The 27,932-nt window shown below is 43.6% G+C and overlaps 1 protein-coding gene across 3 annotated transcripts; it reads left to right on the top strand.

The window, feature by feature from the left end:
- The first annotated feature begins 3,866 nt into the window (after positions 1 to 3,866).
- Positions 3,867 to 11,332, top strand: PIGM (phosphatidylinositol glycan anchor biosynthesis class M). 3 transcript variants are annotated; one of them, XM_044419753.1, is made up of 4 exons: positions 3,871 to 3,934; positions 4,494 to 4,557; positions 5,857 to 6,911; positions 9,554 to 11,332. In XM_044419753.1, the coding sequence occupies exons 3-4, from the start codon at positions 6,050 to 6,052 to the stop codon at positions 9,583 to 9,585; spliced, it is 894 nt and encodes a 297-aa protein (XP_044275688.1). In that variant the 5' UTR covers positions 3,871 to 3,934; positions 4,494 to 4,557; positions 5,857 to 6,049; the 3' UTR covers positions 9,586 to 11,332. The 3 variants fall into 3 exon arrangements, with proteins under 3 accessions (XP_044275681.1, XP_044275688.1, XP_044275673.1); XM_044419738.1 differs by lacking the exon at positions 9,554 to 11,332 and having other exon boundaries at positions 5,857 to 7,545; XM_044419746.1 differs by lacking the exons at positions 4,494 to 4,557; positions 9,554 to 11,332 and having other exon boundaries at positions 3,867 to 3,934; positions 5,857 to 7,545.
- Positions 11,333 to 27,932: the final 16,600 nt, after the last annotated feature.

The raw sequence follows: 27,932 nt of genomic DNA, 5'->3' as shown, positions 1-27,932 counted from the left end.
ATCCCGAATTTTCATCTACTGAGTGTTTAACCTGCATTCTTTCTCCTTGTACTTCCTTTGCACTTCTGCTTAATGTCTGAATTTGTTCACATAGGTGTATGGCCTGAAGCAGCATCACAAGAGGCAAAATCAGATCCAAATGGAAGATTTTGCAGTTAGAATGCTAATGCCCATCAGACAAACCAACTGGACTCTTTCCAGGACAAAGATCATAATTACTTAGCTTTATGGGTGGAGTGTAGTTGCAGACACATCAAATGTACAATAAGATGCAGGCTATACCTGTGCTGCAGACTTACCAGATTTGTATCTGTTTTGGGTGGCAAGGGTTTCCGCAAAGAAACCTGGGAATTGTGCCAGGACTGAGCTGTTGGCCTAGCCTCCCGCACAAAGCTCTTGCTCCCAAAATTTGCTGGCCGGAAAGAAGGGCTCTTAAACCATTTTAGGTCTGTTACATAGATACACCCCAATATAGGTTTTCCTAAAGCATGGATACCTTTTAGCTGTGCCGTCCTCCCTTCAACACACATCAAGCCAATTTAACTAGCAGATCATGTCTGTATAAATGTATTATCTGCTTTTCATTATACAAAAATGCTGAAGAGGGGTTCAGTGTCTACCCTATACAATAAAATCATACCCTCAAATAATCAATCACTAATACAACAAGGGACACCACAAACACAGCAATTCACAATGCACAGCAAAATAGATTCAGTCAAATGCTTGGGAAAGGCTTGCAGGGCGCACTGACACCTTGTGAGTCTCAGCACCAACTTTATGTGAAGGAAAAGGGAAATCCACAGTTGGCATCCCCAAGTTACTGCATGTAAAATCCCAGGCTCCTGTGGCACTGCTGAAAGGGCACCCCCCCCCCACCCAGCACCCACTACATAGAATATAGAGGGAAGCAGGCATCCATCAGGTGAGCATCAGCTGAATCTTGCTTCAACGCTGGCAGTCGGTTAGCACCCATCACCACCCCTAAATCCAGTGAGCCAGCTTAGAGGAAAGGGCGAGAGGCACAGTACACAAGGAGCTCTCTGCTCTTTCCCTCATCAACCACTTCCTGAGCTGGCTGCCTCATTCAGCCTGCTAGTAGGGCTTCTTCCCTACTCTGAAAAGAGAGGGGTGTCCATCTATCTAGCTCAGGGGTGGACAACTTGTAGGCCAAAACCTCTGGAGGGCCACAGCTCCAGTGCTTCCTCTGCACTGGCTATGCTTGCTCGAGCTGATGGGAGTTGTCATCTGGAGGGCCACAAGTTGCCCACCCTGAACCTTTTGTCACTTTTACTCTCTCAGTCACATCTGCCTGTCACAGCTGCTACCCTCTGTTCATCCCCATGCGTCTGCCTCTCTCTTCGTCACAGGTTGCTACACAACACTCTGCAAGGATGCTCTTCACAACTCAGCCCATGGAGGCCATAAACAAGGCTGGCCACGACAGAGCAGCCAGTGGAAACCTCTCTGGCCTCCCAGTGCCTTTCCAGGGCATATAACGACCAGTTATAAAGGTAATCAATACAGCTCTAACCAACATGGCAATGCAATGATAGGAAAGCCACACCTGTTCCTCCTTTGTCATGCACCTGAATTTCTTCAAGCATAGGAGCCCGGCAAGAACAAAACTCTTGTGGTGCCTCCCCACTTTACTGTCACTGTGGTGCTTTCTGAATTTGTTCCACAACAGATGGTGTTCCGCAAAAGCAGTGGTTGCATCTGCTGCCTCTCTTCCCTCATGAGCTTTGGCAGATCAGGAGCCACCATGTCACTGGTGAGATCTTGGATATTTTAATGTGGGGATATGGCATGTTCTAACACAACATCACATGGCCGCTGAGGATCTGCCTCTTACCCATCGTCTTGCCCCTGCAGCACTAGAAAGGGGATTGCCTGGCTGCTCGACTTATTAGCAGACTGAAAACAAAGATGAAGGCTTTCTCACCCTAGAGGGATTTAAAGGAGTTTCTGAAGCTCTTGGGTATAAGATCAAGGTGCTTTGGAACAGTCAGCAGGGGGTAGGGTGCAAGGGAACATGGCTGCTTAGTATAATTAGGCAAAACAGCAGGCACCTAAAGCCTGACAAGGGCAGCCTGTTACTCTTATCGGCCACCTCAGGGGTTGCCATCTATCCTCAGGTGCTCGCCCGTGTCCTAATCCCTCAGGCACCAGAACCAAGGACTTCTTGCACGCTAAAGCGGAGCTTCTCCTCTGAGCTGCAGTGCCTGAAGAGGCCCTTTGGGACTGTAGCTCCTTCCAGGCACTGATGAGGAGGAAGGGGCAGGTCATGGGCTTGCCTCTGGGAGACCACAAGGGCCATTAGTAGTCTTCTGTGGTTTTCTGGCTAGCCAGTATTGCTCTGTGGCATAAGAGTCCAGATTCCTGGTGCTGCTGTACCTTGTAGAGACCACATGTATATCAAAACGGGGAGGCACTTTAGCCCAATAATGAATTTTAATGATGCATCCCAAATACATCATGCATATTTATCTGGAAAGGGTTCACAGAAGGACAAGGATGATCTGGGGACTGGAACAAAGTCCTGTAAGGAGAGATTGAAAGAATTGGGCATGTTTAACTTAGGAGAGGAGAGGAGATTGCCGGGACATATTATAGCAAAGCTTGAAAGGTAGTCACAAAGAGGAAGGACAGGATCTCTTTTGGATCATCCCAGAGTACAGGACATGAAATAACAGGCTCAAGTTATAGGAAGCCAGATTCCTACTGAACACCAGAAAAAAAAACTTCCTGACTTTTAGCGCAATATGACAATGGAGTCAATGACCTAGAGAGGGCATGGGCTGCTCCACACTGGAGGCAGCTAGACAGCCATCTTCTGGGGAGGCTTTATCTTGGGAGTCCTGCAGTGAGCAAGGGGCTGGACTTGGTGGCTTGATTGGCCACTTCCAACTGTACTATTCTATGAGTCTATGAAATTCTTACAACAGTCCTGCAGGGTAGCCCAGATGATTATTCCCTAATGCAGATACAGGCTAAGAGAGAGACTATACTGCTAGCTCAAATTTACCAAGTGAGCAGGTGCCGGGCAGGGGGTGGGGGGGAATAGCACAGGGAGAAAGGTTACCTTTCTTCTTCTTTCCAATTGTATATGCAAATGTAAATAGAAAATTTTACAACTGGATCTGCAGTGCATCACCTCAAAAAAGTGGAATCAGCAGCACAGGAGGTGGATTCAAAATGAAGGATGCATAGATACCTTTCTGCCCTCAAATAAACAAAAATCCAGCTTGCCTTATTTTACCCAGAAAAAAAGAAAGGATTGGAGCTTGGGAACAGTACTGTAATAGATAGAGCTCTTATGGCTTAGAAAGGGTATAAAGACCTTAGGGGCAGTTCTTAATCTAGAGCAGCCCTCCCCAACCTGGTGTTCTCCAAATGTGCTGGACTACAATTTCCAGTCTCCCGCAGATGTTGGGAATTGTAATCCGACACATCTGGAGAGCACCAGGTTGGGGGAGGCTGATGCAGCACGCCTTTGTTTCGAGGGGATATGACTTGGCTTCCAGGCACGCTTAAAGCTCCGTTTTAGACGTTGCACCATGCCTACGTGACGGCTGCTTTTCAATACTGGGGCTGAATTCTACAATATATGAAAAGGCGTTCTTTTGACCGCCTACTGCATCAGATCCGATCTTTGTAGCGCTCAACACGCCCTGCGTCTTGCAAACAAGCCGCTCCTGCCCTCACCTTGGCAGGAGAATCGCCTCATTCCTTTCCTACTAGCCAGACTCAGAAGGGCAGGGGCAGGGCAGGAAGGGCAAGGACGCCTGCTTCAGCCCTGCTACTGCGCACGCGCAACAGCTCTTCCGTTTCCCTTCCCGGAGGCGGGCGGGCGCCGCAAGCGTCGGACAGCGTCAGTCATTGGCTCCTTTCCGGGAGGGCTTCGCTTTCGGTCACTTCGTGGGAGTCCCAGGTACTCTTTCCGCGAAGTCCCCTCCCGCTCTCGGGTGTAGCAAGGCCATCCCGAGCCCCTCTCCGTCCCCCCGCGCCGCAGGCTGCGCTGGCCGATTGCGCGCACACGCAGCCCCCCTCCTCCATTCAGAGCTAAGCGCGCCTCAGAGGGGCCGAAACATCTTGCTCCCATCGCCCAAGATCCGTCCCCTGACGGGGCGAAGGAGGCATTTCTCTCTCCGTGTCCATTAAGTCGACGATTTCTCCACTTTTACGGGCAAGCTGGATTCCTCCCATCCCGTTTCATACAACACTTCTCCTTACCTGCCTCCGCCCTTCGCAGCACACGCAACGTGTGCTGGTAGTACTCCTTAGCTGATGGGTGTGTACTTAGAGAAAAAATCACAATAGGGCTGGTTTCAGATCCCCCCGGAATTTATTTTTGGGGTCTTTTCCTCCTATCAGCCTAGTTCAAGCCCTGCTAGTGAAGGTCGAGCCACCCAGTGTAAAGTATAAGAGACAGGTTTCCTTCCATCAGTGCAATCGGATTCCTAAATTCAGACCTTTGCTTTTTCCCACAGAAGTGAACGGCGGCCATGCACATTCTGGAAAAAGGAAAGGGATGTGTGGGTCTGGGCCTTTTTGGTGAGAATACCATCTGTTCACTCATCTGAGTGGCCCAGAAATGGTTTCTGTTGATCATTCTGAAATGTGACAGTGTTGGAGAAATGCCATTCCTGTCTTAGTTCTCAAGACTAAATCTTCATAGCTTCAACAGTTGACTCGCATCATGTTTCTTCAGACCACCATTAGATTTCTAGGATGCTTTTCCCCTCCTCTTTAACACCAACCTGCCAAAACTCCCAAAGCTGCTTACAAAATAAAAATGAGGCAAAGAAGTTTTGTTTTCTTAAGCAGATTTGCATTTCAGTGAGCTCCTTACAACAACATTGTGAGGTAAGTTGGGCTGAGAAAGGCCAGAGGACCTGAAGTAGCTTCATGACTCAAAGACCCCTTTAAAAACTTCCATACCGCTTTTAAACATTGATCAGCAGGGGGCAAGACATCCTTGCCCAACAAAAATTAGTATGAATTGATAATCCAGCATCTTAGGAGATACAGATTTCCTTGCATGCCAAATAGGCGTACTTGTTTTGGAATTTCTGCAATTAGCTTCAGTTCCATAAAGCAATTTCTGTTATTTGTGCAAGATCACGCACAGCAGATGCCTGGCCCTTCAAAAGGAGCTTGACCTGGATCAGGTGATGGTTCTACCTAGTCAGTCCCTCTCCATCACCCAGTGCACCTGCCTTAGCACAGAACCACTGGATATTCACCCATTGGTGAAGTGTTTCAGTAGGACATACATGCAGTAATCCAACATGTGTGGACCTGGATAAGTGCCCACGGGGGAAAAAAGAACTGTGCAGTCTAGATCCAAGGGACACTAGATTTTACACACCCAATATGTATAGGCATAGGCTATGCACACTGGAAGCCAGTGTGGTGTAGTGGTTAGGGTGCTGGACCCGAGATATCCAGCTTCTAGTCACCACTCAATCATGAAGCTTGCTAGGTGACCTGGCTGTCAGCCTGACCTACCTCACAGGAGTGTTGTGAAGATAAAATGGGGAGAAAGTAGATCATTGTGTCTTGGGTTCCTCAAAAGAGAAAAAAGTGAAGTATAAATTGTTATTATTAACATTTCTATATCGTTCATAGCCAAAGCTCTCTGGGTGATTTACAACAGTTATAGAATATCCAAAATACTTCTCTATTAACCAACTTTGTAATGTAATGCTATTCAAATTATGTACCCATGTAGATGTCCCATGATTTCAAATGTACAATTATTCTTTTAATTAGATCCTTTATCATAATTATAATGTATTAATGATACCATTTGTCCTTGGCTGCATTTAATTGTATTTGTTTTTTGAACAGGGGTACCTAAGCAGAGTTCCTCTTCAGATTCTCTCTCTGTCTTTCTCTCTCATAAGAAGTTACGCATGTGGAAAGAAAGCTTAAAGGTGGACTTCAGCTTCCTACTGAGAAACTGGCATAATCAAAGGATGGCTTGAGTCTGAACGAACACTGGGATCTATTTCTCATTTTAATCCCTCAAAGAGAACTAAATATGGCATCCCATCAGGCATCAGGGAAACAAATTCTTACAAGATTTCTTAGGAAAGATATTTTATTCAGTATTGCTATCATAATCAGGCTTGTGCTTGTCTTTTATGGAGTTTATCAGGACAAAACAATGTTGGTGAAATATACAGATATTGATTATCAGGTATTCACAGATGCTGCTAAATACATCACAGAAGGCAAATCTCCGTACGCACGAGCCACTTACCGTTACACCCCACTCCTAGGCTGGATCTTAACACCAAACATCTACCTTTCTGAATTGTATGGAAAGATCCTCTTTGTGGCCGGGGACTTGGTGGCTGCCTATCTCATGTACCGCATTCTGCTTCTCAGAGGACTGGATAGTGAGAAAGCATGCGGGTGCTGTGCATTCTGGCTTCTGAATCCCTTGCCAATGACGGTGTCAAGCCGAGGAAATGCAGAATCTCTTGTAGCAGGCCTTGTCCTTGGCACCATGTTTTTCATGGAAAAGAGGAATTTAGTGAAGGCAGCTGTTCTCTATGGCCTCTCTGTACATATGAAAATTTATCCTGTGACCTATGCATTGCCATTAGCTCTTCATCTGCAAAGTAACAGAAACCCCAAGCCAGGAAAGACGTTTCCCTTAAAGAAGCAAAAGTTCAGTTATGTGGGTGACCTCTTCCAGCTTTTCTTAAGGCTGTTCAATCGTGATGTTCTGCTTTTTGGGATGCTATCTGGTTGCACCTTTGCTGCTCTGGGTCTTATCTTTTATTTCCATTATGGATGGGAATTTTGGGAGCATACGTACCTCTACCACTTGACCAGGAGGGACATCCGCCACAACTTCTCACCCTATTTCTACATGCTCTACTTGACTGCAGAAAGTGAGTGGAATTTTGTCCTTGGACTTGCTGCTTTCCTACCTCAGCTCCTGCTGCTGCTTGCCATTTCCTTAGCTTATCACAGAGATCTGGTCTTCTGTTGCTTTCTGCAAACTGCTGTTTTTGTGAGTTTTAACAAAGTGTGCACATCTCAGTATTTTCTGTGGTACCTTTGCCTCCTTCCACCGGCAATGCCTCATTTGCAGATGTCGTGGCGCCGGGCAGCTCTGCTTCTCCTGCTGTGGCTCAGTGGCCAAGGCCTGTGGCTGGCCCCTGCGTACTTCCTGGAGTTTCAAGGCCAGAACACTTTCTTGCTCATCTGGCTGGCAGGCCTGGTCTTCCTTTTTATCAACTCTGTGATTCTTGTCCAGATGATTTCTCACTATGTCCCTATACATAGGACTGAAAAATTAAAGCAGCAGTAAGACTTGCTTTGCTACAAAGGCAAAGTCCTATAGGCAGTTCCTAGCGTTATCCATTGAACAAAACTGCACAATAAGTTGTTGTTTTTTAAGGGGGTATTTTGTATAATTTTTGCAATATTGTTTTGGAGGCCTAACCTTTTAATGTATTGAGTGTGGAGAGGAGCAGTTGTTATCACTGTTTACCTTAAACATGTCAACTGTGCATTTGTTAATTTGTATGGATTTTCATTTACTGTAGTGAACTGTATTGTTTGGACATTTAGTGCCATACTTCAGAGAAAACCATGTTCAAGGTTATCGGCAAGCCTGCACACCCACCGTGTCTGGCAGCGCTCAGATCTCTTCCCCTGAGCTTTCCATTAATTGCCCAGAGCCCAGAGGAGGGCCTGCTTCATGCTTTGGCCCGCTGCCATCTCACCCCCTGCAAATCCCCTGGCGTGCAGGAAGGGCTCAGGAGGGGCATGAGGCATGCTTTCATTGCATGAGATTTGGGGCATGCAGACGTAATACAGAAGACTCTCTGCTTCTGCCTGTTCCAAAGCCCAGTGTGACTTGAGGGGACAATTCTGGTTCCCAAGTCTTCCCACGCATGCAGAAATCTTGGGAAAATGGAGTGGTTGGGGCCAAGCACAAGTAATGAGTGAACAAAGCCAGCATTTGCATGCTCTTGCTGTTGGCTGTGATAGCTGTCTCTTTCTTAACTGAAGAAAGAATTGCTGTAGTGTATTTAACCACAATTCAGGTTCCATTACAAAAATAGCAAAGTCTTTTGCTGTTGTATGTGATATAGCTGCTAAAGCAGGGATGCAGTGAATCAGAACAAAGTAATCCCCTCTGCTCCCTGAAGTGTGGTGTCTTACTCCTCAGAAACGAGGTGGACAACTTTTGGCCTTCCAGGCATTATGACTTACAACTCCCATGATCCTTTAGCATTGGCTCTAGCTGCTTAGAATTGCTTAAACCAGATGTTTTAGCCTGCATGTTGCCTAGCCCAGCCTTACAGGCCTACAGGGGAAGATGCCATTTTGGGGAGGACTGAAGTCTCCATAAATGTGACTAAAAGTGTGTAGTTATAACATGCAGTAGCCATTTTGTGATGGTTAATATGGGAGCCTGATTCAATCCCAGCTGGCTGGGCAAAGAGAGCTGGGCTGGGAACACGTTCTCAGTGAGTAGATGTTTGTGCAATAGAGTGAAGAGATGAATTCCCCTAAACCTCTGATGTCCCCTCAAGGTGTAGGATGATCTGTCTTGCAATAGTGCTCTATTGTGTCTTTACAGTAAAAACTCTCAGGGCTCACTCACGGACTTATTGGGGATTGTGAACAGTTAGGAATATATTGATGCTCTGGAACCCTTGTGCTGAGTTCATGCATAGTTCAGGCTAGGAAAAATAGCAGGTGTGAGGAACATGTAGCCTGTGCAGCCCCTGCTATGCCCAAACTTCAGAGGAACCTCAAGCAATCTAAAGGAGAAATCACAAACCAAATAGCATCTTGAGTCACTACAGAGCTTGTTTAGAAGTTAATTTTGACCTCATTGGTGTTCCATAGCTGCTAGTGTTCTGGAGCAGCACCAGGCACCCAACCTTTGTAATGCCTTAATTTTTTATATATTCCACCTGTATTGGGTAAGGGGCTGCCGCCCATGGAGAGTCCAGTGTGTGTGAAAATGGCCCCTGGACCTCTCCAAGTTGCTCACCCCAATGTGGGAATAGTTACACCTTTCCTCCCAAAATGGGGAAGGGGCACATGATACACCTCCAAATATTTAAGGTGATCCAAAAAGCTGGGATTTGGTATACATGAAGCTGAGGATATGCTGATTACTCAGTTTCTGAGGATGGATATTTTTTACATCAAACACTCAAAGGTTGGGTATGAATTTTACCACATTGCAGAACAAGCAAACAAGCCATGTCACGCAGAGAAGACGCTGATCTGCACTGATTCTGCTGTACTGTAAAGGCTGATTTAAGTGCTCAACAAAGCATTTTCCTGGCACTATTCTGACGAGGTCAGATTAGATTTTTGGACTAGCAAGAAGCAGTCTGTGGGCCTCTCTGGAACCAATTGGTCCACATAGTCCAATAAAGCAGACAAGATGGAAAATAAGTCTTAGAGAGGAAATAGAGGGTTAAATCCAATCGTGCATTAACAGAAGTCCTCTAGTGTGATGACACTTTCTCCCTCTATTTTCCTGCTGAAATATCTGCTCCAGAAAGATTCCTCGCCGTCCGAAGCTCATCTTGAAGACATGCTGGGTGCAGAGAGAAGAGGAGTTTGCCCTTCTGGTTCCTCTGGTGGAATTGCTTCTGCCAGTGCAATGGCACTATTGGGTACAATCCAGCAGTTTCTACATATTAGTAAGATCTCACATTTTAAGATTTAAAATGAGACCTTTTCTAAGGTCAAGAAATCTTACCTCAGCTCCTTATAAAGCTTCCAGCTGACAAGTTCACAAGGCAAATGAGCTCATATTCTGGAGAGCTGCTTTGCATCAAATCACAGGATGTTTGCACACGTTATAGAAATTAGATCATATTGAAGTTGCCCTTAAGATAGCTCAGTTCTCCCGTAAATTAGGGGTTCCATTCTCATTCTACTGTTCCTAATTTTTTATCAGATTAAACAGAAGAAAGGAGACCTATATACCTTTCTTCCTAAATGAGATAGATACTGAATATATGCATTGTTTTTTCTGAATAGGACAACCCACATCCTAACTCAGTTTTCATATTATCTGCATTTCCTGAGTCATAGGGAGAACCTTTTTCTGCAACTTAGACTGGTGCCAAAAAGAATTCCAGGTCTGAATCCTGGCATGAATCAAAATCTGTGAAATCATAAGCTGTTCATGATTAAGAATACACTGGGTGGGGAAGGGTGTCTATCATAAATGTGTGTACAGTTAATGTATACTGCAATTATTTGTTCTAGTTCTGTAATATAGAATGTTTTTTCTGATGGCCCAAATAGATTAGGAATGGTGTGTCTCCATTTATCCTGTTTTGTCCTCGGCACCATGCTCAGCCCCCATTGCCCTAGCAGACTCCACACCCAAGAAGCTTCCTTGGCATTTGAGGCCTCTTGGGTATCATCAGAAGGACTTGCAGCTTCCAGGCACAATGAGAAGAGCAAACGACATAGGAATGTCATAAAAATGGGATTTCTTGTTCTCCAAAACCTGAGAGAGATTTATGGGGACATATGGTTTAGCCCCAGTTCAGCTGGACAGATAGGTGTGAGTACATTGCATCTGCCAGAAGACTGGACACATGGGCTTTGGCTACATCATGGAAGGAGTGTTGTCATGCTGAGATAATTCCATATTCAGTTATCAAAAATACTGCCAGTTGAAGACTAGAACTTTGTAGAGTTCTCTCATTTGGCTCGAGCTCCACAAAGAATTGGAAGGTTCAGTTGATGCCTAACAGATTAGTAATTATTACAGTATTCTGAAAAAACACAAATCTTTAACTGGGTAGTTCTGTACAACTGAATAAATATATTCTTGTGTGTGCCGAACAGCTTACTTCTGAGTAAGCCTGCATAAGATTCCAATATCGATTTTGTACTTCTCTCTTTACCAGCATAAGTGATTACCTGAGTCTTTAACATTATGCCACCTCTTTGGTTACTACCCCTTCCTCCTTTCAGCATGCTAAAAGGAATAGTGGAATTCAAAAGACTGGAGTCTACTGGCCATCTTCTAAGCTTCAGAGTGAAACTGAGCGTAACAATTTTGTCTGAAGTTGCTGCCATATGCATGAATAAGGCAGAAAATCCTTCGTAACATTTAAACTCCTGCTCAGAATTTCACTAAACCAATGAAAGGCACACCTCAACAAACCCGTATGTAGTTTTCCCCAGAATTTGAAAGAAATGCATGATGTGCCAAGCTGCAATTTGAGTAAAAGGTACAAGAGTATCAATTTTTAGCACTTTTTAACTTGCTGTGTTTGCAGCTATTTGTGCTGATCAGATTGACATTTTGATTGTGGACTTCATCAAATGATGGAAGTCAAGTTTGTTTGTTTAAAGTTTTTCTATACTAAAAAGGTCTCTGGACGGCTTAGATAGAACAAAAACCAAAGAACAAAAACCATAGCAACAACAATGTATATCACATTGCATCAAGTTGCAAGTTACTCAGTCTTCTGGTGTCATTTTTATAAGTAGTAGATTCATGAGGCTTATGGTGGCAAAAGCTTTTTATGACTCACGCTTAATTAAAGAGCCACTCCTATGTTCCTTTAATAGCTACAGTTTGGAGGAATGAAAATCTGATTGTTCTGATGCATCAGTTCTTACTTTCAGATAAATGAGAGTGACAAGTTGGACCTTTGTAAACAGAACAAGTTGCAAGTGGCCCAGTCCTGCACACCAAAAGGCACACCAAAAACTAAGGCCTCTGGGTTCACCACTAGTTTCCTATGGGTGAATGAATCTTACCTATTTCGGTTTTGCTCTTTTTTCCTCTTTCCAAGCTTAAGTTCATTTTGTCTCATTTTGAATTCAGTTTGTGATTTTTTAGAATTCTATACAAAATTTGTATGTACAGTTCTATTAGTTGCAAGCTATTTTCTTTTATATCCCATTAGTCTCTTATTTTTGCAAGTAATTTTCTTTTATAAAATGTGTTTTGTACACAATTTTAATGAACATATGTGCTCTTAGGTCCATTTTTCCATCTATATGGATTTTTACATGCATTTTTATTGGAGAACTTCATTGCAAAATTCAGGAAAGCGTACTATCAAAGTACAACCATGTTCCAGTCTGCATAATGATTTGCCAACTGCAAAACAGCTTAGCTCAAGTAGTGTTTCCCCATGCAAGGGATTGCTTTTCATTGAGCTTACTCATGACTGATTCTGTGCTTTGTTGTGTCCTTATCTAATTATTAAGCTGGCCTGTTTTCATTTTCTTCGCATGTACTGTACAAGCTAAGGGTGCAATCCTATGCATATTTAGACAGAAGAAAGTGCTACAATGCCAACCATTCCCCAGCCATGCATAGATTGCACCCTAAAATAATTATTTCTATAATTGTAGCATTTGTTTCTTCAGCTTTCCTAAAAATATTTTTTCTAAAGATTGTTCATCGCCCCCAGATAGCTACTGTACAAATACATGTCAGTATAACTGCAAATATTAAACCAGAAACTGAAATTAGTATCACTGAAGTTTATATTAAGAACATCTTGAATACCAAAAGAGTAGGCATTAAGAAAAAAATTGTAGAAATACTACTGTAGTGAGCATATAAGAATGGCACATGTTAAAACAGTGGAAGTTGTAAGCATATGCTTAAACAATTATTTCTTGATATTTCCTTTTGCATCCCCCACCCACAAGATGGCTGGGATGAATTAACATTAATAACTATAAGCCAGCTTCCGTATTCCATCCTGTACGTAAGTATACTTTAATTCGCTGATAAATGCTTCAGGCTTAGATCAAAGTAACTGCACTTGTGCTCTAAACACATTCTAATTAGAGAAGAATTTTTCAAGTTTAATCTCCTCTCTTCAAATATATCAACGGGAATCTGCCAATTTGTTGCTGCTTTCTGGGAGCTACACTTAATGAGCAACACCCACTGTCACACAACAGATCTTCCCCTTACATCCTTCCAAATCCACTTTGGAGGATCCCCTGACTTTGGGGACTGTGGGGAATTCATTGACTAAATCCCCATCCGTCACCAGCTACACTCCTGAAGTATCATTCAAGAAATCAGTTGAGCTGAAGAAGGAAATAAGACTAGGGCAGGATATAGGATTTTGTGCAGATCACACTTACCTGTTTGTGAAATTACTAGGGGCACAATTTGGCAAAAGGGTTTCCTGTGTAAATCTCACTGAAATAGAAATTAAGCTGTGCCTGAGATCAGGGGTGCACACCTTTTCCGCCAAAAGGCCCCATGTGTTATGCTGGTTTAGGGACTACACCTGCATGTGTAGCCCTAGTGAAGCTGTTTCCAAGAGGACATGGGCAGGAGGAGCAAACTACTCCATCAGCCCCGCCAAGAGCAGCAGGGAATCCATGAAAAGAAGAAGGTTTGTGGCCTCCAACCGATTGCTTGAAAGTGTCCCTAATTTTACAAGCCCAGGCTACATTTCTAACAAGTGCACCCCTCTTCAGCATCAATGTGTGGAAGAAGGTGAGATATAAGTCTAATAAATAAATAGTATATGAATGCTGGATCTTTCTCATTTTTTTTTTCTTGAAGCAACTTGTGATTTCAGAGCCACACAGGGTAAAATATCTGAATGAACTTGTGACCTGTATTAGCCAGTTGGCAGGGTTACACAAGCACACAAGATTTGGATACAGACCAGTGGCAAGTGCAGTAGGAAAAATGACTGGAAGGCCTTTTTGGTCCCCCTGTGATCCTCTCAGCATCAGCACTGGCGAGTGGGATCAGAGCACCTGGAGGTACCCCCGTTCGTTGTATACCACCCAGAAAGCGTCTCCTATAGGCAGTACAGAAAGGAAGAAGGATGATGCTGGTGGTGGTGGACACCTGAGAATTAGCAGCAGCAGACACACTTTTGCTCTGTGAATTAATTAAGCATCAAGAAATAAGCACTCATCAGATTCATTGACACTGCCCAAGTCTCATTTTTGAACTCAAATGCCTGTGAGAATGCTTTGTACCAATTAAAAAACAATGAACTGGATGCTGGAACAATGGTAATTATCTAGGCAGCTGTGATCTCCTTGGATGTTTGGAACATGGACTTGGGCCATTGTGCTGAATAATAGAACCTCATCATAACATTTCCTGAGGCTCTGTGGGATAGGCAATGCTGCAAGTGATAAATTGCTTTTTAAATTCAGCATTGTCATGGAATTCCATAAGCTCATCCTTCAAGATGCTTTTGTTGTTTTCAGTATTCATTTTATGGAGAGAGGGGGGAAATGTTCATTTATCATTCATACTAAACAGAGGCATACTTTTAATAACGTGACTTCCAAAAAGCCCTCTCTGCACTCTGCATGCAGTCTGAGCAAGCTTACTCTAAACTGGACTTGCAGGTAATGCAGGAAGGGAGCCACGCCATGGGCTCATGTGCAAGTTTACCCAGAAGTAAGTCCCACTGAGTTCAAAGAAACATGCATAGGGTTAAACTTTTTAAGCCCAAAACTCTAGCTATCTAACAATTTTAGTTCCCACCCTTAGCAACTGGATTAATTTTTTAAAGGCCTATAGAGAAGGCAGTTAGGAAGCAATGAATATAATTGTTCGCTTGACGCTGTTGCCAACATGTGTATAAAATAATTCATTTGTTTGGTGCAACCCATAATTTCATACGGTTCATCTTTCCTTCTTTTCTTTGTGATATATGTGGTCTTCAAATACCTGTTTGAGGCTGGGTTCTTTGCTTCTCCAACCATGAATTTCTCTTTCAAACCTGATGCTTAAGTCATTGAATGTTGTACAGTGAATAACTTAAACAATGCATTGATTTGAAGCTAAATGTCCCTCTGTAAGAAAAACTACACCTGTGAGCTTATTAGAGACCTTAGAATATGCACTAAAATTATGTATTAAATAGTGATGCTGCCTTGAGGCACCATATGATAAGGTCCATGCAAATTAGAACAGAATACAGTGTTGACTGCATAAATCCATGTGTACTGGAGGAATTTTTCTGAAGGAATTCTAATCCATCATCCTGTAGCTTCATAATGGAGTTGCAAGGGAGTTTTCCTCAGCCTCGTATTCCAGGCAGCCTTCACAACTAGCTCTCCTTCACATGAGCTTTCCCTAGAAGCAAAAATGACAAAACTGAGGCTGTCATACTTCGGACACATCATGAGAAGGCAAGGCTCTCTGAAGAAGACAGTTGTGCTAGGAAAGTGGAAGGCAAAAGACAAAAGGAAAGTCCAAATGTGAGGTGGAGTGAATTCATAAAAGAAGCCACAGCCCTGAGTTTACAAGAGATGGGCAGGGCTGTCATGGACAAGGCATTTTGGAGGGCTTCCATTCACATGGTCACCATAAGTTGGAGACAGGTTGATGCCACCTAGCAACAGCAAAAACACTGAAGATGAGCACTAGCTTCAGACTGACTTCGCATCCCCAGTTCCTTGAAAGGTACCGGGGTACCTTGGCTCACAAAAAATCGGGTCACGAACAAAAATTTCTCAAAAATTTTGACTTGGGTCATGAACACCGTTTTTGGGTGGCGGCCAAGATCACAGCCATCTCCCCCCGACCCCCAAGTGGGGAGATGACCACAATCATGCTGGGGGTGGGGGGAGATGGCCAGGATCACAGCCATCTCTCCATCCCCCACCATGCCATTTGCACCCGTCTCTTCCTCCCCCAGTGTGCCCGTGATCACGCCTGTCTCTCTCCTCCACCCCCCAGCGCGCCGGGATGATGGGTGCATGCAGGGATGACGAGCGCGATCTTGGTCATGCTGTGGGGGTGGGGGGCAGATGGCCACGATCTTTGTTGTTGTCACTTTGCTTCACATTTTTCTGATTTAAAAAAATGGTTACAGAACAGATCAACCTTATTTACACTGAACCTTATGGGGAAATTTAACTTGACTCACAACCAATTTGGGTCACGACCAGAGTCCTGGAATGGAATAAGTTCGTGAGCCAAGGTACCACTGTACTCCCCAGTGCTTTGAATTCTGCCTGGAAATGGACCTGTTTAAGCAATATAGCTGGTAGTCCAGTGCAGAATACAGCTGCCACTTTCCTAACAAGATTCCAAGAATTCAATTTATATTGTTAATTTATATTATTCTATTGAAGTTTATTTATGGTTGTGAGCCGCCCCGAGGCTTCGGCAAATGGGGCGGCATAGAAGTCTCCTAAATAGATAGATAGATAGATAGATAGATAGATAGATAGATAGATAGATATTCTCATTTACAGGTTTGTGCCCTCAATACATTGATGTTATCAAGTATGGTGTCTCTATTTCCTTCCATCCAAGGCCAGCAGAATGATGTTCATTTGCTGCCTGAGTACAGTTTGAACTTGGATATTATTTTATACTAGATTTATAATAGATTCATAAGCTCTTCTTCAGGCTGGATGTTACGTTAAACAGAAATAGCAAAAAAAGTTGATGATATCTTTGGGCATAGGAGAAAAATCCTAATGTGGGCCATGATGTAATTTCCAATTCATGAAATTTCATGTATGGGTTAGGGTGGGATTTTTGTGGTAAAATCAGTGCTACAACTTGCTGCTAGGCCCCTTATATCATCTTGCCTGGATGTGACTAGAAAATGCCTCACCAGGCACAATCAGCTTTCTCCAGAGAGGGTCACCACTGGAAACCAGCCAAAGCTAATAAAAAGCACTCCTGTTCGCCGCCGCCGCCACTTCTACTGATAAAATCCTGTCCAAAGGAACCACCAGACTTAGTTGGCTCTCCTAGAGGAGTGCGACCCTATCTAGAACCAGTCAGATCAGCAGATATTCCAGCCCGCAGGACTTCAACCATTTACAGATCTGGCTTCAACTCTTGTGCCTACATCCCTCCTGCAACTGCCTCCAGACACCTGTTCAGAACTCCTGCCACCTTCCTGCAATAAGGCAAAAGAATTGGTTGGATCTGCAGGCCATTCATACATTGGGTTTGACCTTTTGGATGCCCATGTCTGGCTGCAGTACCAGGTGCAAACCTAGCCGCAGCTGTATTGTACTGACAGGTCCTGCCACAATGCAACCGGAAGGCACATTGTTCAGTGTTGCTGGCAATGCTCGGCCTCTGGACCCACAAGCTGAATAGATGGGAAACCACCCAGGGATGAACTCTAAGCTGAGAGCAGGGCATATGTGTACAGATTCTAATTACCTGAAGTATTTAATTGCCCACTTGGATGTCATTTTTCACTCTGAGTTTCTTCTTTAAAAATACAAGAAAAAAGCCCAGTCTGTTTCCCCAAGTACAGTGTCACAACTCACTTGAGTAATAAGCACTTTCTGCCACATTCAAAACTGTGAAACATATTTGAAAATAGATTTTAATTAACATTAGCACTTTCATAATTAGTGTTGGCAATGATCAGCCTGCTCGCTGACTCTAGAAGCATAGGAAATGGTAACTGTTTGCAACCTGCTGATTACATTGGCTTCCAATTGGAAAGTTAGCTCAAAATAAGTACTGCTATGCTTATGTTCATATAGTCAAAACTATGGTTTTCCCAGTCGCAATGTATGGCTGCGAAAGTTGGACCATAAGGAAGGCTGAGCGCCGAAGAATTGAGGCCTTTGAATTGTGGTGCTGGAGGAGACTCCTGCGAGTCCCTTGGACTACAAAGAGAACAAACTAGTCAATCTGAATGGAAACCAACCCTGACTGCTCTTTGGAAGGCCAGACACTGAAGTTGAAACTCAATTATTTTGGCCACCTAATGAGAAGGAACAACTCATTGGAGAAGACCCTGATGCTGGGAACAATTGATGGCAAAAGAAGGGGACGGCAGAGAATGAGGTGGCTAGATGGAGTCACTGGAGAGATGTGCGTGGGCTTGGGCAGACTCCGGGGGATGGTGGAGAACAGGAGAGGCTGGAGGAATGTTGTCCATAGTGTTGTGCTGGGTCGGCACAACTTTGCGACTAAACAACAAATGCTTATGTGCAACAAATGAGAATGTGACAAGGCTTAGGGCTCAGTGAGCCACAGCCACACTACCTTGCCCCATGGCTTCATTCCTTTGGGTCTCCTGGACAGCATGATTATGGGCGGTGTAGTGGCAAATTTAGAAGAGGAGGGGTCCCTTCATGATAGAGCCACACCTCAAAGTTACACTCCCGTCAAAGCACACACCGCGAGCCACACCTTTTCCCAAGATTAGGCAAGCTATGAGTCCACAATTATGCAACCTGAGTGCTTTGGAAAGAGAGTAAAGCATAGATACATGGGTTCTAATTATCTGAAGTATTTAATTGCCTCCTTGGGTGTTGCTTGATGCCCTCCTTGCTATGTTTTTTGAGGTAGGTATGATTCTGTTTCAGCAGGCCTTTGGGAAGAATCTAGTACTGTGAGATTATGATGGGTTGGCGCTGCTGTTTAAATTAATTTATTGCTTTTTAATCTTGGCACTTATAAATTTTAATATTCAGGTTGATATACATATATTTTAACTTCTGTGTATTTCTATTAATATTGTTCAAGTTTTCTCAATGTTGCAAGCTGCCTTGAGTCCCAGTCCTGGGCATAGGCAGAATATAAATAAAGATGGTGATGGTGATCAATATGGCTAGTGGAGAAGTGGCAAGAAAGTAGATCTCCAAATGTATAGAGGTTCAGCTCCTCCGAGCAGCCCAGACCATTGGTTATGCTTCGCATGGATTAACTTTGAGGAATGGAGGCAGAAGTCATTTTTTTAAACAGCTCAGATCCTTGTTGAGTAGATTCAGTTGGAGTACATGGAATTACTCAAGAAGTACATGATACATAGACCTGGGATCTGTGAGGAATCCAGTTTGGGGGTGGAAATCCACAGGATTCTCTCAGCTCAGCTCCTGGAATCTAGCCCACTTTCTCTCAGGCCAAAGTCCAACTTGGCACCAAGCAAGCCAGGTGTTCATGCAATCAGGTTTGCACGCCCACTGTGCAAACACGGTCCCTCTTCTGCACACATGACGTGCAGTCTTCATGCATGTGCTGCAAGTGCCGCAGAAGCTCGCTGGATTGTGCAAATGTAGTTCTGCTAGTATTCACAAGTGTTTGTGGCTGTGTCTCAGCTTGGCTTACTTCCTAAGCCAGGGCAAACAGAAGAAAGAAAACTGATGAGCAGAAGTGAGCCAGATTACAGGAGGATCTTTGCATGCCTAACATAGTCTATGTCAGTTTTAAAGGGTTTTAGTGCATTGATTTTAAAAATGGTAATTACATAATCTAAGTAAATTGTTTTTAAATGGTGGTGTAACTGCCCTTGGGAATTTTATATTGAAAGGTAGAGCAATTTCCCTGTTAATTAATAAATAATTGTACCAAAGATCCTAACACAATATCTGTATCATATTTATATCTCTCCCTGTCTTCCTGTAGCTAAAATTTGTGTTGAGGAAAAGCTCTGCAATAGGTCCTGGAAAAAATATTGATATTTCTCATGACCATAGGAAGCTGCAGATGTTAAAAAAACACCTTGCCTGCACTCACTGTGTACCATGCTCTGGAGTTTCCTAGCTTTCAAACAATTAAAGCCAAATTTGTTCTACTATCCTAAATGTTTCCTTTCCTTTCCCTCTCTCTCTCTGGTCATAAATTATTTTTGTCTTGATGTCAAAGCAATCAGGTAAAATAGTGGAAGGCAAATTTCAATGACACTCCTAAGCCAACACAGGTGCATCATTTGTGCAAATGTGTCAAATCGCACTATTTGTCCATCATTAGAAAAAACTTTCAAGGGATCCTGGTATGTTTGCAGTAATTTATCTGTATTCTTTTATGCAAACTTCTGTCTGGAGCACAGAGAACCAAATTGCTGTTCCAATAGCAAAGCATATAATTTCCTATGATTCATCATAGTTTTGCTTCTGAAAACGGATTTATTTATTTCTCGGTAAATACGCTAATGAGGCAATACTTGGCCCAGCAGTCCTGGTGCACACACAGGGGCATCCATGTCCAATGAGAATTTGTGAGCAAGGGATGATGCTCAGTTTGCTTTCATGGGCAACACAGCACATTGTTTTCTCATTCATAGCCATTTCTCTCTGCAACTTGTATTGGCAAATACTGCATGGCACAGGAAGCATCCCCCATTCACACACAGAAATCCGCAGATGAAACATCCCCCAGTAGGCCATGCCCCTGAGCATCCCAGCACAACTCTACGCAGTGGAGCTGCACGGAGCTCTTGAGTTGTGTGCAGCAGCCGCCGGATGTCGTTGCTCTCAAAGCCTGGAGAAGGCAGGAAAGACCGAGGCGTTTGTCAGGAGCATCAGCCTCAAAGAGGCCACGTGCTGCAAAAAGCAACAGCAGGGACTGTGGAGGTGCTACTCAACATGTAAACAACCCACACATTCATGAGCAATAAAACTAAAGTCCTTTATTGCTACTTGTCTACAAGATTTACAACTCTCTAGATAAGCTCTTCTGTGGAGGTCTTTGGAATGCAGATGCTAATCCTCTAGTGGTGCCTCTCCCTGAGCCCACAGGGAACTAGCCCTCCTGGTCACGCCTTTCTTCCCTCTGGTGTAACAAGCTCTGCCTTTGCTCATATCTTCTAAGAATTCTACGACTGGTCGCTAGAGAAAAGTCTATTACGCCCCCTCCTGTGTCATGTTCAGGAAGTTCAGCGTCAGTAGGAGGAGGGACAGCCCGCTCTGACTCCTTCTGAGTAGAACTCGTAGTGTCTTTGACCTCGGGTCTCTCTTGCTTTGATGTGGGCGGGTGTTTGCTCAATGGGCAGGGAGTCAGTGGGAGGTGCAGCTATCTGCTCAGCCACCCCCAAGCTAGGTTGTGGGGTTGGCTTTTGGATACAGGGTCCTAAGCACAAGATCTCCTCGTGAGGTGCTGTCTCTGTTGGGGCTTCAGGCACGACAAGGAGCAGTGATTGCCATGGAGGACATGGCAAGCTACCTCCTACTGATCCAGACCATTGGTCCATCTAGCTCAAGGATGGATACCTGGTGGCTCTTCAGGTCTTCTTTGGACCTACCCATCTCCCATCATGCCTAGCCAGCACAGGTAAGGGTGAAGGATCACACAAGTTGTAAGCCAAAACATTTGGGAGGTCACAAGTTGCCCCTTGTTGACCTAGTTCATTGTTAAGGCAGTTCAGGTACCACCACCGCCGCCCCACACATACTGAAGGAGTGTGTGAAATGGGCCCTGGGGTCATGTGGACTAGCCCTTCCACCCACCGCCAATGCACACACCCCACAATCTGCACATTTCGTCAGCATGTGAAGAGGCTCTGTGGAGGCATAGAGCTCCTCTATATGAGAAGAGATCCAGGCCCAATCCGAGTCCTCCTTTTTCTTGTTGTTATTCTTTTGAATTCCTTTAATATATATACATTTGTATATATCTATAGTAATATGTACAAAATTCATCTATGAAAATGCAGCTCACTAATAAATATACATAGGCTTCAACAAAAGGGATCAAATAGATAAACAAATGCCACCCATTCAAATGTTTAAAATCATTCTTAAGTCCAAAATCCATTGCAAAATAGGACATGAGAATTTATTTTTCCAATGTTGTAATATCAGTCTTTTGACTGTCAAGAGGGAACAGAGAATCTTGGCCATTTATTAATTTCTGTGAAGCAGGTAAATAATTTTAAAGAGCAGACACATCAGTAAATATGAAATATTGCTTTAGTACAAAGTCAATCCATATAAGCTTCTCCTGACCCTTGCTGGGTGGAAAAGTTCCACACACATCTCGAGAAAGAGTACAAAGAACCTCTTCTTCACAACGACTGAACTGACAGACAATGGGATTTAAAGCTAGTATCACTAATATTAAAAAACAAAGGAGAATGTTTTTGTTTTAACATATTGGCACTGGCAAAATCCCAGTGGAATAAGCAAATTTCTGTCTCCTTTCTGAAGACTATCAATGATCCGGCCTGGTGAGCCATAATAGGGAACATGTTCCAGAGGAAGAAGACCATCACCCCAACAACCCTGCTGCTTGTACTGCAGATGAGCCTTCTTTCTAACATTCAGAGTCCTTGGAGAAGCAGAGGGTCCTCTCTTGACATAAGCATACATAAGGGAAGGGGCAGTCCCTCTGGCATAACGAGAGATGAGGTCCCTGACCAGTAAATCAGAAGCAGGTATGAAACAACGGTGCATCTCGTACTCTTTCACAATCATATTCATTGCTTGTATTCAAAGGACTAAGGACCAATGATTATATCTTTCACCTCAATTGCCTGATCAAACTGTTCTGCTGTAAGTATTCCAAAACAACAGCTGCTTTTTAGTGCCTCCCTGGTGTTTTGGACATCTGGCTACGCTTTCTCATTCTGTTAAAAATATAAAGAGAAACATGAGCTTAGTCATGGCTGGGCACTATGCAACGAAGTGCGGGTGGGGGTCAGAAAGAGCGCTCTGCGTGAGCTGCGGCACACGGCAATGATCACTTTTGGCTAAAGGGACACTCAGGTAGATTCTTTCCTGGCAATGGATGAAGGCCATCAAAGGTCTCAGTGTCTTTAAACAACCGTAATCCTTTTTTAATAGTACGGACACACGGGATGCAATGAATATTCCTCATTTCAGAGCATCTCAATTTCTTTGAAAAGGTTCGCCTGTTAGTCCCATAATAGGGCTTCCTTTTGAAATCTTGATGTGATAACTCTCAAATGGCCAAATGTAATAATGGAGGCTTTCTGAAAGATAACTCAAATCGTGCCTTTCCACATCTCATTTAAATGATCCTCTTGAATTCTGAGTCATTTATCTTTGTAGAGCATTGTGAGGCCTCCTTTCAAAGTCTTGCTAAGTGATCTTCAGACACAAACATTTTTGAAAAGGCAAACATAGTCATGGTTGACCATAAGAAAAATTCCTGGATTCTTTACTAGGTCAACCAAAAGATCACAAAAATTGTGAAAACTCAAAACCTTTGGATCTCTTTATCAGATAGGATCTTATAATAAGCAGGTTTTACTTGGGGGAAGTTGTATATGCAGATACTCTGAGTTCTCTATTAAGTCAGTCTTGAGTCTTTTTATTGCATTTTTAATGTATGTTAATCTATTTTTAAAATTAATTTTAAATCATTTTAATATAATTGTTTTGTTATTAGCACTGTCTTCTATTGCTTTGTTTTGTACATTATTGTAAACTGCTCAGAGAGCTTCAGCTACTGCAAGGTATAGAAATGATGATGATGATGATAATAATATCCTACCTCCTAAACTGTTTTGTTTTGTTTTTGACCTGATGAAACATCTTGAAAGCTTACATGATTTTTTGCAATATTTTCACTGATTTAATAAAGTTATTATGCTAATAAGGATTTTGGAGTTTTAAATCAGCAAATATAACTTTTATTTTAACGTAGCTTTCCTTTATTCTTTCTAACAAGTATTAAGTATCCAATGTGACATCCCTACAAGAGATTGTAGATTCCAGATCTTTGATCTTTGATCTTCAGTCTTCTCATCAACTGAATCCTGGGACTTTTGTTTGCAGAAGAATATGAACATGAATGGACCTGAGCCTCAAATCCTTCTGGCTCCCTGCAGTTTAAAACCACAGAAGAGCTGGTGCAGTCGTGCTGTTATGATTTCTGGCTTTTGAATGACATGATTCATAAAATACATTAGTCTTTCCCTACATGTTGATTCGGTAGTAATGCCTTAGCTGGAGGCCTTGCAAAGTGGAGGCATTTAAGGCATGCACTTAGAGAGCAGTGCTATGCTCCCCAGAGACTGTTCCAGGGACTATTGGCGTGCTCTGAAGAACCAAGGACAGAGGCAGCTCCCCAGCCTCAGAAAGGGGAATCGGAGATCTGCTCCTTCTCTTCCACCTGCTCTCAGCCAGTGCAGAAGGAACTGCTCTGGCTATCCTCCAAGGCTGAAAAATAGAAAATAGGTCTTGAAGGGGAAAGAAAGGAAGGCAGGTGGGCAGGGAGGGGAGAAGACTGGAGAGACTAGGGTACGAGCTATGCTGAACTTCCTTCCCTCCAGCTTCGAATTGCCCTTGCTAGACGGGCTGAGCAGTCTGTCTAGTACAAAGCAGGGAAGATGGAGGAGAAGCAGGTGAAGTTCGCCTCTGCCATTCCTCCTGTCCTGCCAGCTGCAGGATGGGAGGAGGAATTTTGGAAGCTTCTGAGCTCAAAGTCTTCTGAGTGAATTTTACATGTATTAAAATTTAAAATGTATTTAGATTTTTCTTTGCACCCTTCAGTATAAATATACTTGAGCAGTTTCCACACAAAAAATAAAACAGGGGTCATAGCAAAGCTTGTATCAGAATAAATTTGTTATTCTTTAAGGCACCACAAGGCTCTTTGTAGTTCAGGTCACAAGGAGGCTGATGTGGAGGCAGGCGTTCCTTTAGTTCTCTGTCTCAAGATGTGTCCGATATCCATGACTTCCCCTGTGGCCATAATATTTGGGAAAGGACTGCCATGGTGTGCAGGAGCAGACCCATTTGGCAGCTTTGATCCAGGGCTGAAATGGAATTCCCCACTACAAGCACCAGAATTTTGACTTGTACTCACAAATAGGCTGGTCCTCAAAGCAGCTGCTTAAGGATTCGCAAGTCTGTTCCCTCTTCCCGGTCCTGATCAAAAGCCTTGCAACTGTATTCTTCCCCAAGCGAAGTTCTCAAAAGGTCTTGAAAGGCCATTACTGTTGCACTGCGGTAGTCAAACTGCAATGACCCACTTTGGAGAGTTAGGACAAGTATATAATTCTCATCCACTAAAGCCTAACTTTGAAAGTCTGCTTTAGGTGTTGAAATGGCGCACCTCAGCTTTATAGGAGTGTGAGAATCAATACCTCTGTAATCTATTTCTACCTGCAAAGCTCCTGACACATCAGCATAAAGGAGACTCAGTGTAATTGAGGAGCGGCTCCAACAGGTTTGGAACCAATACATCTCTTCCCTGACACTTTGACACTAATTCTGCCTACAAGGAAAAGTGCAGACCTGACTTGATTGATTTTCATCCTTCAAGCCTGAGGATATTTTCTTAGAAGCATAAACATGGTGAGAAGCAGATTTTTACAGTTCCTTCAGCTTAAACAATTCAGGGCCAGTCATTTTAGTGTTTGGGTGGATTGTTTTAAAATGCCTTTTTCCACTGAATTATTCTGGATGATGTTCATAGACTCATAAGACTCAGTGAGAGCAAGACATCATTACGTCCAGCCTTCACTCATCACTTCAGCCTCCCACATGCTCCCTCCTGATCAGTTCAAACATTCCATTCATTAAATCTTCCCACACCATATTTAATTCAGACAGATGATTAAATCCCTCATTATTTACTGCTGACTTACTGGTAGTCTCAAGAACCTCATCGATCCTGGTACAAAGTCAGAATCTATATAGTCACAAGATGGTGGGATTCTGTGGTAGGCCTAGACTTGCTCATGTTCTCCAGATGTATAGAATACCCCCAAACAAAGAGCTGTTTCACACACACTGTATGAACCATACCCTAGGGCAGGAATGGACCCACCAGATGTTTCGGCCTATAGCTCCCATCCTACCTTACCATTAAATATTCTGGCCAGAACTGTAGAGGCTTGTAGGCCAAAACATGCTGGTGGCCACAATCGTGCCTCCTGTTCTAGGATGCCATGTTGCTCTGATCCTGCACCAGGTACCTCCTCCAGGTTGCTCTCCAGCAGGAACACAGACACATGCTTACACTGCATCACGTCTGCATTGCCATCACGCAACGATAGTTAGCGGTTTACGTATCCATACCCCCACTGGGAACTATACTCAGCCATGTAATCCGTGTATATTCTCTGTCCAAAAAGAAAAAAATCAAATTTCTCAGACAGTTGAAAAAATGTTAGAGGGTACAGAATGGAAAGGAATAAGTGGGGGTGTCTGCACAATTTGTACAAAATCACTCCATCCCATCCAGTTGCTTTGTCAAGAATTTTTGACACCTGTCAGGGACTGCAGTGCCATGAAAAGAAACTGCAAAGTCAGAATGGCCCTAAGATCTCCTCTTTCTAGACTAGCTGGAGACTTGGGAAATATCCCAAAGGTGGAGACATTAAGAAAACTCAGATCGATGTATTTATGTATTTATTTTATTTTATACCATCAAATAGCCAAGGCACCTTGGGCAGTTAAAAATGTTTTAAAATTATTAAAAATTAAAAACACAGAGAAACACATACTCCAATCTCAACTGAATCAGCATAGAAGCATAGCTATGGTCCAGAATAAAAAGCAATATTTAAAAATGAAGTTAAAAGGTTAGACTGTGAAAATGCTAGGAGAATAAAAACCTGCTTCTCTTTGACCTGCTGCCAAATATATATATATATTGTATAGTGGGTTTCAGACACACCTCTCTGGGGACCTCCTTCCACAACCTGAGTGCCACGACAAATGCAGCAAAGTCTTTTTGCCATTCTTGCTGAGTGGCCAACTAGCCACCTCCCACAACCCATGAATGACCTGCTCAGTTTGAACAATGCAACAGCCCACCCTGCATTCAACAACCCCTACACAAGCCATAGCTTGTCAGCTGGCTTGTTGCCCAAAAGAAGCAACACTTTAGGAAGCAGTCTGTGTTCCAATGACATGGCAACCCACCATGGCCAGTTACCCATGGCGGTTTGCCATGTCATTTGAACCCAATCAATGCCAAGGATGCTCATACCTTAGTGAGATGCATTCCAGAGGACACAATCCTGCCATCAGTGCTTTTCACATCAGTGGGGAACCACTGAGTGTGGTCATCAGGGCCAAGATGCCATCAGCATGCAGATGATCCCCAGCTCTGTTTCATTGTTGCTTCTGGGTCAGGCATGTGTGCGCATGGCCTGGCTTGGTGCTTGGATGGGCCGGCTGAGCACCAGTCAGCTGAAAATGGTTCCTGGGGCTCTGTGGCAAGGCTGTTCCTAAGTCCATGTGTCAGATATTTTATCTGTCTGGACGGGGTTACATCTAGTTTGGAGATGCTCCTGGATTTTTCTCTCCCACTCAGGGCCCAAGATGTCTTGGAGGCAAAGCATTTCTATGCCCAGGCTGGGCTGGTATGACAGCTACAACCATTCCTGGGCAGGGACAGCCTGCCTTCAGTGATTCCTGCATTTGTATCCGCAAGACTGGACCAATTCAGTGCACTTTCTATGGGCCTCTCCTGAACCTTGGTTGAGATGCTGCAGCTGGAGCAGAATATGCTAGCTAGATTGCCATATGAAACTTCTTACCATGCACATAAGAACTCATTGCTGAAAGCTCTGCACTGGCTGCCAATTACATACTGAGCTATAGTTCTATCTATGAAGCCCTGCAGAGCTCAGAACTGGATTATCTGAGAGACCAGCTTCTTCTATATTGGCCAGTCCAGTTTTTATATTCTGAGGGGAAGAATTTTCTGACCGTACTGTAAAGGAGAGTCTTCTCAAAATGATGCAAAGGAGGGTCTTCTCAAGTGTGGCACCCACCATCTGGAATGTTCTCCTGGGCTCCTACTATGGAGAGTTCTACCAACAACTGAAGAGACACCTTTTTGTCGAGGATCTTCCTTGACTGCTAGCACTGCCAGCTACCCCTAGCTATTTTAGCAGAAATTTCATTGTTTTACCATCATTTGAAGTAATTTTAATAATTGGTTTCACTGTATTTTTATCATGATTTTATATTGTAAACCACATTATCAGCTGAACATATGATTCTACACCACTGGAAAGCAAATGAAACCCAAAACAGGCATTAAAAAAATGTAAAGGTAAAGGTTTCCCCTTGACATTAAAGTCCAGTCATGTCTGACTCTTGGGGGCAGTGCTCATCTTCATTTCCTAGCCAAGGGAGCCAGCGTTGGTCGGCAGACAGCCTCTGTGGTCATGTGGCTGGCATGACTAAAGTGCACGGAACGCTGTTACCTGCCCACCAAAGTGGTACCTTTTTATCTACTTGCATTTGCATGCTTTCGAACT

The sequence above is a fragment of the Varanus komodoensis genome, unplaced genomic scaffold, assembly GCF_004798865.1.
Source record: "Varanus komodoensis strain SLA01 unplaced genomic scaffold, ASM479886v1 scaffold1, whole genome shotgun sequence".
Taxonomy (NCBI): Eukaryota; Metazoa; Chordata; class Lepidosauria; order Squamata; family Varanidae; genus Varanus; species Varanus komodoensis.
The sequence above is the reverse complement of the archived record's forward strand: the minus strand, read 5'-3'. Positions and strand labels throughout refer to the sequence as shown.